At 43.8% G+C, this 14,174-nt stretch overlaps 1 protein-coding gene across 4 annotated transcripts; it reads left to right on the plus strand.

The window, feature by feature from the left end:
- The first annotated feature begins 108 nt into the window (after nucleotides 1-108).
- Nucleotides 109-9,776, plus strand: exoc5 (exocyst complex component 5). 4 transcript variants are annotated; one of them, XR_014125603.1, is made up of 19 exons: nucleotides 109-303; nucleotides 846-940; nucleotides 2,582-2,729; nucleotides 2,815-3,009; nucleotides 4,476-4,540; nucleotides 4,862-4,890; nucleotides 5,004-5,113; nucleotides 5,200-5,244; nucleotides 5,393-5,533; nucleotides 5,623-5,702; nucleotides 5,862-6,071; nucleotides 6,415-6,562; nucleotides 6,656-6,764; nucleotides 6,852-6,972; nucleotides 7,096-7,182; nucleotides 7,689-7,797; nucleotides 8,024-8,239; nucleotides 8,455-9,101; nucleotides 9,551-9,776. XR_014125603.1 is itself a non-coding variant. In XM_035533012.2 (18 exons), the coding sequence occupies exons 1-18, from the start codon at nucleotides 277-279 to the stop codon at nucleotides 8,641-8,643; spliced, it is 2,124 nt and encodes a 707-aa protein (XP_035388905.1). In that variant the 5' UTR covers nucleotides 109-276; the 3' UTR covers nucleotides 8,644-9,776. The 4 variants fall into 4 exon arrangements, 2 of the variants coding, with proteins under 2 accessions (XP_035388905.1, XP_081577985.1); XR_014125604.1 differs by having other exon boundaries at nucleotides 9,627-9,776; XM_035533012.2 differs by having other exon boundaries at nucleotides 8,455-9,776.
- The last annotated feature ends 4,398 nt before the right edge of the window (nucleotides 9,777-14,174 follow it).

Consider the following 14,174-nt stretch of genomic DNA (forward strand, 5'->3'; position numbering starts at 1 on the left):
GATTCGGGATCAGGTGTACGCCTTTTCCCTTCCGACTACTACCGAGTAAAAACCGAACACAACCTGATCACAGACCTGCTGCGAAGGGCAGATTTTTGCATGTTGTTTTTTTTGCCTTATTTCCGGCCCGGTCATTGGAGCTGGATGCAGGAAGCAGGTTTAGAGTAAACAAGCGCCAGTGTATCCTGTCAAAACTCAGAAAAGCAAGCCTTAAACTTACAAAACTGTGTTTGCTCTCAGTAGCACGTTTATTTAAAGTCTCTCCGGCTGGACATAATGGCAACGTCGGCGCAGTTATTTGAGGTGAGTCGCGTAGTAGTTAACGCTAGCTAGCTAGCAACGTAGCCTGCTCAATAACAACCATCTCAGCAAAATACTTAGGTTGTTAGCTAAATACGAATTATGGTGTTATTATTTGCTTAACTGTATAGACTCTTGATTTATATACATGGGTTGAATGAAAGCGTTAGCGTTTAGCTAGGCTAGCTTACAAACACTGCGGTGCTAGCTTGTCGTTGTAGCCCGTTCAAATGTCTAACGTACATTTGTAGTCGAGTGCCAAAATAAATAAATAGTTAGCGTTAACTACTTATTTGTAAGGATATTTATCTCAGGGAGGCGTTACTTCACAGCAAATCTGACAGTGTTAGTGTTAGCTAGCTGTCGTGTTTCTTAACCAGCTATATGTGTATTTGTGTAAGTGTGTGTGGCGTTTCAGTTAGTTCCTAATATAAAGGTGTGACTGCAGTCCAAGTTTCTGGCCCTGGGTGGTTGGGTGTAGTATAAGATGTCACAGCTGCCTTGATGAGGCTGACTCTACATTTGTGATTCTTTTATTTTAATAGGAACCATTTGATGCTGATGAGTATATAGAGCGGCTGGCCTGGAGAACTCCAGGAGGGGGCTCTAAAGGAGGAGCAGAGGCATTTGACCCAAAAAAGTAAAGCCTTGACTTACTCTCCTGGGTTATTCCTGTACTATTCCTTACGTTTTGCCATGTAAACAATGAGCTTGCTGAACAGATGATGGTATCTAATTTAAAACAACTTGTTTATAGCGTCTGTAAGCCTTTAATCTAGTTTGTGTTTACTCTTTTGTAAAATTGGTTTACATTTAGTATACTGTGCAGTTTTTGATTATCATTTTTATTCACATTTTCATTCCAGTCTTCCATTTGATTTGGATTTTAATGGTGGGATTCTGTAGTAATATGGAATTTATTCAGAGCCTTTTACAAAAGCAAAAATATTTGTATGTGATATCTGACATATGCATTCAGTACCTGTCAAATGTTTTAATATTTTCTACATTTTAGAAAAACCAGTAAAAGTATTCACAAATTCACAACCCTTTACTGTAGTGACAGCTCTGCACAGTGTTGGTTTTCTCTTAACCAGCTTCTTGAGGCAACACCTGTGATGTCTTAAAGAAATTCTTACACACGCTGAATACTTGTAGGGTGAGGAACTAAAGTTCTGAATGAAAACGTTGCTGTGAGATCATTTCAAATGTAATTTCATTTTATTTTTTTTAATTTTGTTATACTGTATTTTTTATTTTGTAAATTAACTTGTATGTAGGCTACCAACTTTTGCTATTTAGAATTGTTAATTCTAACAAATGTAAGTCTAAAGTATTATATTATTATAAGTATTATATTATAAATGCATTTTGGACTCTAAAAACATGCATTCATCAGGTATGCCCAAACATTTGACTGGTTCTGTATGTTTGTCATGTCAAAACTGTTTTACTGACATTGCAAAAACATCAGCCCACATTTAACACTAACCTCTCAAAAATACCAGCTGTGGAGAGACGATATGAGCTGCAGACCACCGACTCACAAATGATGGTAGAGAACGAATTTTAGTGAAAGAGCATAAGAGGAAACGAGCCCTAAGCAGCACCAAGCGTTAGGGGAATTATTGTGAGATTACACACTCATCATTTTGGGAAGGTTTTTCTACCACCCAGAGAGTCCAAACATGCTGACATGGAGCTTTTTAACTCCGTTGTTCTGGAAGTGTTTAGAAGTACAGCTGACAGAGTAGTATGGAAGGGTTCATACACACACACACACACACACACACACACACACACACACACACACACACACACAACACACCAGTTATAGTTTCATGGTAAAAGGCATAGCTCTTATACCAGCACAGTAAGTGTAGTTATGAGAGACTTTTCTGTGTTTTCTTGGAGTTCTCTCATGTCTTGATTGCGAACTGCTCTTTCTGGCCTTTATACATTGTGTGCAATCAGTGCAGTGGTAAATCACTATGCAGTGGTGCTTTTGTGACTTGATAAAATGTTCTGATTACTGTCATTATAATTGCTAAATGAAACATTCTGATTACTTTTAATTATAATTCATTATTGAAGCCCCAATGTCACTAAAAATAATTAACTATGGTTTTGCAAAAATCCCTACGCTGATGTAAGGTATGGTGCTTGCAGCAGTGGTATGGTTCTGCATGTACCTGTAGATTTACTCTTAACCCAAATCAACTGCTGTGTTTTTCTTCCTTATTTGTAGTCTTCAAGTGACAGTGGTGCTTGTCCTCCTTAGGTTGCTTGAGGAGTTTGCGAACCACATAGAGGAACTGAAACAGCTGGATGAGAGGATCCAGAGGAAGGTCGAGAAGCTCGAACAGCAGTGCCATCGCGAAGCCAAGGAGTTTGCACACAAAGTCCAGGAGCTTCAGAGGAGCAACCAGGTTTGGCGCAGTCACAGCCTTGATCTTAGCTCGGCACATCTGTGATCGATGAGTGAGCTGCCAAACCTCTGCCCCGTTTCCACAGGTTGCCTTCCAGCACTTCCAGGAGCTGGACGATCACATCAGCTATGTGGCCACAAAGGTGTGTCACCTTGGAGACCAGCTGGAGGGGGTAAACACCCCCAGACAGAGGGCCGTGGAGGCCCAGCGGCTCATGACCTACTTCAATGAGTTCCTGGATGGGGAACTGCGTAGCGATGTCTTCAACAATCCCGATAAGGTCATTATCCCAGCAGTGCCAGCGAGACACTTACAGTGGGGATGGGCCACTCCAAGCCACAAACTAGATAGGGGGGTCAAAGTGCAACAAGGGTTACAGTTCACCCTGCTCTCAACACCCCTTTGAACTTGATAACTCATTAGTTGAGGTGAAATAAGGGTTAGGGCAGTGAAAGCACTAAACTCATCTGGCGTAGAAGATCAAGTCTGACACATGAGAAAGTTTGCAGACACTATGCATATTTGTGTAATAATTATTTAACTGTTACAAATATGTATTTATTTTTAGTGGGTTGTTTGTATATGTTGCTGTGACATCAAAGTTCCATAAGTACTTTCATAGTTGGATACATTGAATTGCTTAAATCTAGCTTTTTCTAATTATATGAAAAAATTATGGTTATGGGCCTTTTTTCATTTTATGAGCCTCGGGTTAATAGATTTGATCTGTGGAAACGCTGATGCGACCCAGCTTAATTGGCAGTGCCACTTCATGAGTTTATCTCTCAAGTCTGTGAGTCATGGTGTGACCAACCTCGGGTGGCAAGTCTTACATCTCGAATGCTATTAGCATTAGACCACCAACACGCTTCTCTGAGAGGCGTGTGGGAATGCACGCGGCAGACTTCTGAGCGTTTTCAAAATGCGTCTGCCTCCAGAAGAGAAAAGAGGCTACGAGGAGAGGAGCTGCCGGTGAATAGCTGAAGGGGGATGGGGACTGGAAAAAAGAGGCAGAGGAAATGGAGGAAAGGAAGGCAGGGCTAATCCCCGGGAAAGGGAGGGCCGGCCCAGGCAGCATGGAGACAAGCTCTAGTAAAAACCCCCACTGCAGGGAGACGGCTACATCACTTACATGGGATTTAGCTAATCTTAGCTGGGGGACAGATACTTAGAAAACCTCAGTGAGGAGAGCCGAAAAAGGCTGGCTCCACCTCACGGGAGCACAGTAATAATGTTAGCTGAGGCAGGCAGGAAAAGGAGTCAGGGAACAGGAGGTGTAGATGACGGAGCCTTTTCCTAGCTCCCCCCCCCTCGTGTGTTGGGGTGAAGGCAAAGGTGGGGGGTGGATCTCGTCAGGGCCCTGTTTTTGCTGAGACCTCCCACCTGCCCATGGGGACAGATTATGGCAGGCGATTTAGTGAGGGCTGCTACGGGATTAGCAGCAGTCCATTCATAATGGCTGCGAGGGAGCGAGCGCAAAGAGTTGGCTCGGCGGTGTGGGGGAGCGATCGGAACCGCGGCCGGTGGGGCGCAGGTGTGCCGAGCTGGGCTCGCTCTTATCGGCCCTGCACTGGACAAGCGAGAGGGAGGCACGCTATGTGCCGTAAGCCGGTCCTTGGGTCCTGGGCCGATTCCTGCGGGCTTCTCCGTGTACCAAATCCTCCCTGGTCAAGGTGTCCACCTCTCCCTGCCTCACTCATGCCAGCCAGCTCTGATCATTGTCCTACTTTTCCTGCTCCCCTGAAGATCAAAGAAGCCGCTGACATCATTCAGAAGCTGCACCTGATCGCGCAGGAATTACCGTTCGACAGGTAAGTGGGGTGATGGAGCAGGACTGGGGGCCTTGAGGGCACCGGTGACCATAGACAAACGCATGAGATCAAGATCATACACTGATGAAACAAAGCAAAACAACATAGCACAGCAGAAAGCTGACAGCCACGTAAGCCAAAGGTCTTGCATGGGTTCAGACAAATATTCATACCATTTTGATTCTCATAGTCTCTGGAAGTTTTACTTGAAATTAATAAAATTGCTTTTGGCGCTTAATGATTAATTTACAACTTAGTCATTTTGTTTTTGCTTTAATTTCAACTTTCTCTCTCTCTCTCTCTCTCCCCATCCTCATTTAGATTTGCTGATGTTAAGGCCAAGATAGCAAGTGAGTGGTGGTATTTTTTTTCACTGACTAAAGATCGTAGCTGAGGCAAAACACCCATAGTCATGTACCCATGATGCGCGTGGCGTGAGCTGGATGTGTGTGCTGTGTTTAAGGTAAATACCATGACCTGGAGCGTCAGCTGATCCAGGAGTTCACGGCAGCTCAGCGCAGGGGAGAGATTGGCCGCATGAGGGAGGTGGCTGCCGTCCTGCTACATTTCAAGGTGAGGAAGATCTGCTATGTCTTCCTAGCTCTTGCGCCTGGTCTCAGATAAGCATCTCATATCACCCTGTCTGCCGTCTGTTTCAGGGATATGCACATTGTATAGACGTCTACATTAAACAGTGCCAAGAGGTGAGTGCTGGTATTTTTTGTCTACACATTCTATATTTAATATAATAAAGCATGAGAATTGGAGCCAAAGGGGCACGGGTACAGTTACAGGGCTTAGGAAACAAGGCGGCAGTGTCTCTCTGTTCACATTGTCTGCGTTCGTTGTCAGGGTGCATACATGCAGAACAACGTGTTTGAGGACACGGCTCTTCTTTGTCAGCGGGTCAACAAGCAGGTGGGGGAGGTCTTCAGCAGCCCAGAAATGGTGATGGCAAAGCTCATCCAAAACATCTTTGAAAACAAGCTGCAGGTAGGCCTGTCAAATATATGCATGCACCCACTGCACATGCAGATGTCGTGAAGCCATCTCCTCATTTGAGAGCTCTGTCATACTTTTAGGCACATGTGAAGGAGAAACTCGACACCTGTTTTGCTGAACTGGAGCAATACCTCAAAAACCTCTATGACCTCTATACCAGGTATTCCCTACTCAGTCTGTTACTTTTTTTTTTTTTTTGCTTCCCTACACATGCAATTTGCTATATCTGTCTGAGAAATGTAAGGATCTCAACTGTGTGGCTTTTTGCGTTGGCCTCTTTTGAGCAGTTTCAGACCATTTTTGGACCCTCTCTTTTCAGGACTATGGCACTGGCTGCTAAACTGACAGAGTTCAACTTGGGCTCAGACAAACACACCTTCCTGTCTAAACTGATCAAAAGCATATTCTCCTCCTACCTGGACAGCTACATGGATATGGAGCGGCAGTACCTGCAGTCTCGCAGCGCCGTCATTCTGCAGCGGTACTACGACTCGAAGAACCACCAAAAACGTCCACTGGGCACAGGCAGGTGAGGAGATCTTTTCAGTGCTGTCTGGAGAGACAGTGTCAGAGTCTGATATGACCTAAGGATGTTTCGGGTTCAGTGCTTTCTTTACTCTTGCATGCCTGTGGGAATGGTTTGAAATGTTATTGATGTGCACCTTAGTAGGAATGCTAAGCTGTTAAACTGCTGTTACAATGCTGTTACAGCTGTACCCCTCCAAGACTTGCTGACATTCTTGCTCATCCTGAACTGCATGCCTTTTAAAATTGAGTTCTGTAATGAATACATGCTCTCTGCCTTTTCTCTCCTTTACATGTTTGTTTTCTCTCTCTCTCTCTCTCTCTCTCTCTCTCTCCCTCTCTCTCAGCATCCAAGAGCTGAAGGAGAGAATCAGACAACGCACCAACCTGCCACTGGGCCCCAGTATTGACACACATGGAGAAACGTTTCTCTCACAGGAGGTTGTGGTCAACCTGCTGCAGGAGACACGGCACGCCTTCCAGAGATGCCAAAAGGCAAAAAAAAAATTTAAATAATGCTGCTTGTTTTGGATTTAAAATGTTGACCGGATGGCAGGAGAATCTCTGTATTCTCTTCTCTCCTTGCAGTTGTCTGACCCAGCTGACCTCCCTAGGAATGCCTACTCCATCTTCCTACTGCTGGTGGAGCACCTCTGTGTGGACCACATAGATTATGCCTTGGAGATTGGGCTTTCAGGTAAGAAAGTTGCTGTATAACACGTCCGTAATGGATTGCCTCGTGGAGTGTTATTTTAACAGACAGGCTTTCCTCTTCTGTCCACAGCCATACCTTCTTCCGATGCAAAAAATGCCAACCTCTATTTCCTGGATGTGGTCCAGCAGGCCAACACTATCTTTCACCTCTTTGACAAGCAGTTTAACGATCACCTCATGCCTCTCATTAGGTGAGTGCGAATTAAGGAATGGGTGACCTTGAGCACATAATTATGGAGAATAGCTTTTTTGGGGGAAGGGTTTTTCTCTTCCACTGACCCCCCATGACCTTGTGTGCTCTTTTACTTCTTTAGCTCCTCCCCTAAGATGACAGAGTGCTTGCAAAAGAAAAAGGAGGTGATTGAGCAAATGGAAGTGAAACTGGACACTGGGATTGACCGGTTAGATTCTAAAACTCCTTTTAATGGAAATCCTTTAAAAATCCTCCATCTTTTCATTTAAGAGGCTGGACACTGTGCATTAAACAGACAAAAACTGTTAACACTGAGGTCATGAAAATATTTGTGATTCTGATTCAGTGCATCATTCAGTGCATTCAGTGCATTCTCAGTGGTTTGTACTGTCCATCCTGTCAAAGACTACTAATAAAATTATGTGGAGTTACATTTTTGACACATTTTAGATTTAGGTGCCATGATCTGCATCTAAAATAGCCTAAAGGGCTGTATTTAAATAAATGTTATGTATGTCAGTTTATGTTTCTTTAAACAGACTGAAGCCTGATTAAGCTTAAATAAGCAAGTATGCTTGAACTGTACTCAGCATAAATAGAAAGAATTTGCTCTCTTCATCTGTAAGGAGCTGGACTTTGACATTGACATTGTTCAGTTCTGTCACTGCCTCATTTTTAGTCGTGAAGTGTTGTGGTTTTGGTGGTTGTTTTTAGGACATTGAATTGCATGATTGGCCAAATGAAGCACATTCTAGCTACTGAGCAGAAGAAAACGGACTTCAGACCAGAAGATGAGAATAATGTCATGATCCAGTACACTACCGTAAGAGACCTCGTCAGCAAGTACAGAATTCTAACACAAATACTATCTGCACTTTGGCTTAGATTGAACAGATAGAGCTAAGTCAGGGGCTTAGTTGTGTCGCTACCAAAGCACACAGTGCCTCTCCTGTGCATGCACACGGGGGGGGGGGGGGTGTGTGTGTGTGTGTGTGTGTGTGTGTGTGTGTGTGTGTGTGTTAACTCGACGGCCTGCGTTCTCTCCTCAGGCATGCTCTAAGGTGTGTGCCTACGTGAGGAAGCAGGTGGAGAGTGTGCGGAGGTCCATGGATGGCAAGAACGTGGACACGGTCCTGACAGAGCTGGGCGTGCGCTTCCACCGCCTCATCCATGAGCACCTGCAGCAGTTCAGCTACAGCTCCATGGGGGGCATGCTGGCCATCTGCGACGTGGCCGAGTACCGTCGCTGCGCCAAAGACTTCCGGGTAAGGCCAGGTCAATGGCCAAAGGTCGCGTGGGCATCAAGCTTACCTAACATGCTCATGCGATGTAACCTCATGCCATTTTGTGCATCAGTAGTGTAGCATGTGGCATTTATAAACTAAAATTATTTATTTTTTGTTGTTGTTTAATTTCACAAATTTTGTAGAGGAAAAAAGTAAAAGCGGCTGTGTAACACCCACGTCAATATCCTTCTCAGGTTCCTCTGGTTCTCCAACTCTTTGACACACTCCACGCACTATGTAACCTCCTGGTTGTCGCCCCTGACAACCTCAAGCAAGTATGCTCCGGAGAACAGCTGACCAACCTTGACCGGAACCTCCTGCACGCCTTCGTGCAGCTCAGAGCGGACTACCGTTCAGCCAGGCTGGCCCGCCATTTCAGCTAATGAAGGCTGAGGCTGCCCACACGCTGCCCAGCCTGCCCTGCAGCCGTCCAATCAGAGCAGCCCGGCTTGGTAGACAACACAGCTACAGGCTGATCTTTTTATGCCTATAGTTAATGAATACCCCTGGACGTAAGACTGTTTGATCCAACCGTTATGGAATATTTATGGATCTGACCCGTTGTGTTTTTTGAGTTTTATTTCTAAATTTACTTTTTGCCTTTTTCTCACCTTTTAACCCATGAACTAAATATACAAATGTGTTGTTTAATTTGATACATGTTCTTCTTCAGTGTCCTTGCGTTACAGTTTTAAGGCCTGTTTTAACACAGATGACACTCATGTGATTTACATGGTACAGAGGGCTGTTTTATTATGCTTCCCTGGCTTCTGATGCCAAGTGGATGGTGATTAAATGAACTGCAATGGACTACATAAGGGATACTGCAGATGTCTGAGAGGTCAGAAAACTCCCTTTGCTTTCGTCGTTACTGCACCAAATATATCTGCCAGTACTGGAGAAACCTCAGCAGTCTGCTTTGAAAACCACACGCTAACTCACTAATGAGCAACAGCTAGTCTCATTTGTTTTTCCACCATTATAGGGCTTAATAGACATCTGACAATAATTCTGTACTTGGTGCACAAGTCAGGGTTTATAGAATATATGCAGTCCATTTAATGTAATGTAAGACTAAGCAACAAAAAACAACTACAGTACACTATAGTGGACAGGTCACTGCTTAAAACATGACTGAATAAATCAACTGAACTGTTAAACAAAAATGTACTAATTCTGATGTTTACTGTCCCTAAGTGTTGTTATCCCTCAGTCTGAAAGATCTGAGTTTTACTTGTGACTGTGTGCCAAAATCAGTTTCTCATCAGAATGTGACTGATGTGTTTTCAGCATGTTATCCATGAAGATGTCAACCGATATTATCAACAGGCTTTAATTTGTAATTGTAGTCATTTTCTGTGACCAGAAACTGCCCAGGATACCAACCGAGGAGGTTGACAGGGTGTGAGCACAACACTTCCAAAACAATTCTAAGCCTTTCCCAAGATTCAAAGCAACAAACACATCCACCATGTGTCTGAACATTTTTACCATTAAAAAACGAACCAAAAAACAATGTTGTGGGGTTGTTACCATTTTAAAGTTCTTATTTGGTGTACATGGTATCATAAGACATGAATCTCCTCACTGGGAGCACATGGAATATATTTGCAAGGTTTTAAGGGTTTGTTTGCACATGTTCCTGTGTCTCAATAATCTGAGGCTTTTTAGGGGAAGTGCTGTTGTAGAAAATCTCATCAAAATTAGTGTTTGCGATACCTACAGCATGTCATTATAGTGAGGGGCAAAAAAACTCCAAAATTTGATTACTAATACTGAACGTATCCTTGGGAATGTGGACACATTTAGTGTTTTGTTCATGCTGTCTGATCCAGATGTCCATCTACAGGGCTACGGTTCCTCTGTAACCCTTCTGTTGTCTCACGAGCACTGCTATTCTCTTGTTAACTAGTCTTAATCTTAGTCTTTTAATCTGAGAATGGTGTGTCTGATGAAGCATCACATGACACTGTTTGAACTTTAAATTTAAACCCTAAGGTCTTATGGACATGGCAGGAATATTTGACCTCTGAGACTGACCTCTGTGTTAGCCTACCAGATGGGATTAGCTGGGCTTTCTCTAGAACTTCATTCTCATATTAGGCATCTCATGTTGAATCTGTTCATTTTTATGAGTCATTGTAAAAAAAGAAAGAAAGGGGGAACGTGTTTTCTCATTTTTTAATCAACACGGTAACAATTACATAATGTGTTAAGGTAAATGACGGACTAGAGTATAATTTCTTCATCTCAGCCGCACCTCTCAGAATCAATAATCTATTAAACATATTAAGAAGATTCAGGAAACGTTTGGTCTGCATTTCTTTACCAAGAGAAGTTTGGAAGGGTTTTGACTTGAACTGTAGATGCACTTCTTATACACGCCCACGAGGCACTGCAGCGCACTGGCTGGCCTTTAGGAAATGGACCTTTTTAACCAGTGTGATAAACTAAAGATATCCCATCGTGAACTGGCCTTAAGAAATGCACTCGTCCCAAAGCCTCATCGTGCATTCTTAATCATGCAGGTTTAGGCTAATGTTTCCCCAAAGGAGCAAAATTATCCTCGCGCTTTAAGTGGCAGAATCGGACAAAACTGCGGGGTGTAAGCGCGTGGCAGTTAGTAAGGCCAGCGAGGTGTACTGTGGTGTAGAAGGTACACAATGACAAACGAACAAAGTTAAACAGCACAATTAATTAGGCTAATATTAATATGATCAATGCCATGGAAATTCAATTCTCCCAGCCCTAATCACGACTGGATAGCTTGTAAAAATTATTTTGTTAGGCCCTGGTGCAAACACCGAGGCCCTTTTCCAAACATTTGAAAACTATTTGTTTTGCGTGGCGATTAGCGCTTGCCGTTAGCGAGCGAGCAGCCGCGGCGCCCAGGGGCAGCGGCACGGGAGCGATAACGGGGGGGAGAGGAGCGGGGAGGCTCCCGGGGGCACCGATGACTCGGGCTGGGGGGCAGCGCGCAGCGATGGTGTTTGCGGGGGGCTCTGTTTGAGCAGGTGGTGCGGATTAGTGGCTCTGTCAACAGCGCAACGCTGCATAAAACCCTGGTGAGCGCGTTCTCCTTAGCCCTGCTCATTAGCCTTCATGATTTCATGATTTTACACTCTCACTCTCAGTCACGCACACACACACACACACACACACACACACACACACACACACACACACACACACACACACACACACACAGATCAGACTTTTTCGGTGAAGATGGGATTTGTTTTGGGAAGGGCTAGTGTTCGGTTTAGAATGTGGAGTGGTGTTATAGTTCCAGTTGTGGATTATGGTTCACGATTTTTCAGGTGTAGTGCAACTAGAAATAAGTTGACAGATTTGCATTAAACTATGAGCCAACTAATTATGATTCAAGTTACCGCTGCTTTAAAATGGAAATATACATTTTAATTCCATGTCTTGAGATGTTTTTACAGCAATAATGTAATTATGAGGGGAAATGTATTGTTTCATTTAGCCACTGACTGAGCCCACCACATTTGGTTCCCATGACAACTGGGACATTGCTGAGACCATGAGGAGCCATTCAGGTTTCTGAAGTTTCCCTGCTTGTTCTGAAGTGTCTTGTCTCTCTTTGGCTAATGGTGCCTTTGTACTGGTGTCTTCTGTCTCAGACATGAGTGAGTTCTTTGGAGACAGAATGCCTAAACTTGTGGGTCAGATCACAAGCTTCAATACTTATTAACTCTTACCCAATTCTTATTCCCTGTGTTGTTTGTAATAAGGAGAACCTTTTCTTTTACAGTCAGTCCCCTAATCTCCGACCTGATTTACGGCCATTATGGAGCGGTCCAGGATAGTCCTCACAAGTCTTCCTGAAAATTCATGAGTAAGTCTGAGCATCATCTCTCCAGAGGGTGTGCACCCACACACGTGTTGACAGTTACAGCTGTTATTGTCGCGATTGCTAGGTCCGTCATGCCTCAGGGCTCCTCCAGTAGTTCTAGCAGCCCATAAATTCAAGCTTCAGAACACCAGTGCCACACACAGCCTACTGGAGCAGTAACAGTACAGCATTACAGCAGTCAGACCACATCAGCTGCAGCTTGTGCTAAAAGCTTTTAACCTAAATCTTCACCTAATGATGCAGGATGATTAGCACTTGGTCTTTGGTTTGTTGATGGGATTTTTTTCCTCCAGTGTTCTGAATAGGGTTTGTGCGCTTATGTATTCCGGGTATGTTTACAGTAGGTCGATGCTATACAGGTTAGCCAAGCATTTTAATATAGCTGAGTGATTTGAGAACAGGACCCACTTAGAAGGCTTTCCACACTTTGCTATGATTTACACACCTTGATATGACCACTCATTCAGTTTCATGTTTCTGACTTTAGGTGTTTGTGGGCGTATCTGCGGGAGACATTGAGAATGGAGTGAGGGGATTGGCCTCTTCTAGTCAGCTGGTGCAGTGCAGATGTTGCTCTCTGCCAACTTTGTGCCATCCTGACAGTCCATACCGAATCTCCGTCAGTTCATAGCTCACCTTCTGAAACAGGGCTTTATGAAGGAACACAAAGGCATTTGCTGGAAGCTGGCCTTTTGACAAGCACTGACATGAGAGGAACAATTTTATAATTAGAGCTACAAATCCTACTGTTCTCCTTAGTCCATACAGCTCAACAGATACATTCACTTATTTTGATATACTGGAACTTGAGAAATGTGTAAGCTTTTATGGTTTTTATTGTTGGCAGTCTATTGACAGTGGTGGGAACCCACTCACTGATCTCCCTTACTAGTGAGTAATACATTGATTTTATGTAGATTAGATTTCTTAAAGTGCCACACAGCTAATGTCCCATGGCTAATTTCCTATTTTTACTTTTCCTCATGCCAAAATCCAGCATGTGTAAGATGCAAGTTATGATGCGTAAAAACTAAGATCCATATTTCATATTTAACTTACTTGAATTACCTTAAAGCTTTCAATATATTTTGGCCAGTTTTAGAAGTATTTTAGAAATATAGGGGAAAGTTAAGATTGTTGGCAGGCACTAGAAGAAAAGACTTTCCTGACTTTGCTTTAATCTAAACTATCCTCCAAGGGACCATCCATCTCTCCATCCATGCAGGCTCACTCCTGGGAAGCTTTAACGTGGGCTTCACACGTGGTCGGAGGAGAAGCTCACCTCTTTCCATTTTCTTAACCTTACATCCTAACTTGTCCTACGTTTATGAATGTTAAGTTACAGTGGACATCCAGGAAATCTTTCTAATGTCATTTAGCCGAGTGCACTGAAAATAAGTCTCTCGGCTCCCGATCGAAACTGCGTAGCACATAGGTGGACAAGCTGAGATGCATGCCTGACCTTGTGCAGTACCCTTCACAGGCAGGAAGAGGGCAGTAGTGCTCCAAAGCAGCCCCTTTCCCCAGCCTTCGCTTCCTCTCAGCTCTTCACAATGGGAGTGCGCCCGGGGTGGGGTGGGGGGGGAGTGTTGCTTTTTTAGGTCTGTAAGCCCGTATCCCTTAATCCCTCACCATGATTGACAATCATGATTTAGGGTATATGGTGTCCCATTCTAATCCACGAGCATGGCTTTCATTTGCATACTTGCCGTGCTTGGCCTCATTTTCAGGGGAGGCATGCTGCCTGCTGCCTTTGTAAGAGATGCAGAGAGAAGGAAAAGGAGTGAGAGGGAGGGAGAACAAAAAGAGAAATAGGAGATAGAGAGAAAGAGCTGAGAGGAGACAAACATTTAGAAAAGGCAGAATAAGGGGTGGGACTGAGAGAGAGAGAGAGAGAGAGAAAGATGAGAATTAGATAGAGAAAGATAAAGATGAGAAATCAAGAATACTTAAGTGTGTCTGCCAGAACTGAGGATGAGTGTGTGTATGTGAGTCTGAGTGTATATTCACAGAATGAGAAAAAGATTAGCAGCA

This window comes from Electrophorus electricus, chromosome 10 (assembly GCF_041902795.1).
Source record: "Electrophorus electricus isolate QZ-2024a chromosome 10, ASM4190279v1, whole genome shotgun sequence".
Classification (NCBI taxonomy): domain Eukaryota; kingdom Metazoa; phylum Chordata; class Actinopteri; order Gymnotiformes; family Gymnotidae; genus Electrophorus; species Electrophorus electricus.

What these genes read in the sequence shown, in the direction of transcription:
- exoc5 (XM_035533012.2), top strand. Translation starts at nt 277, where the DNA reads ATGGCAACGTCGGCGCAGTTATTTGAG. An exon ending in ACATTAAACAGTGCCAAGAG is followed by an intron (nt 5,245 to 5,392) that starts GTGAGTGCTGGT and finishes GTTCGTTGTCAG; the next exon opens with GGTGCATACATGCAGAACAA. An exon ending in CCTTCCAGAGATGCCAAAAG is followed by an intron (nt 6,563 to 6,655) that starts GCAAAAAAAAAA and finishes CTCTCCTTGCAG; the next exon opens with TTGTCTGACCCAGCTGACCT.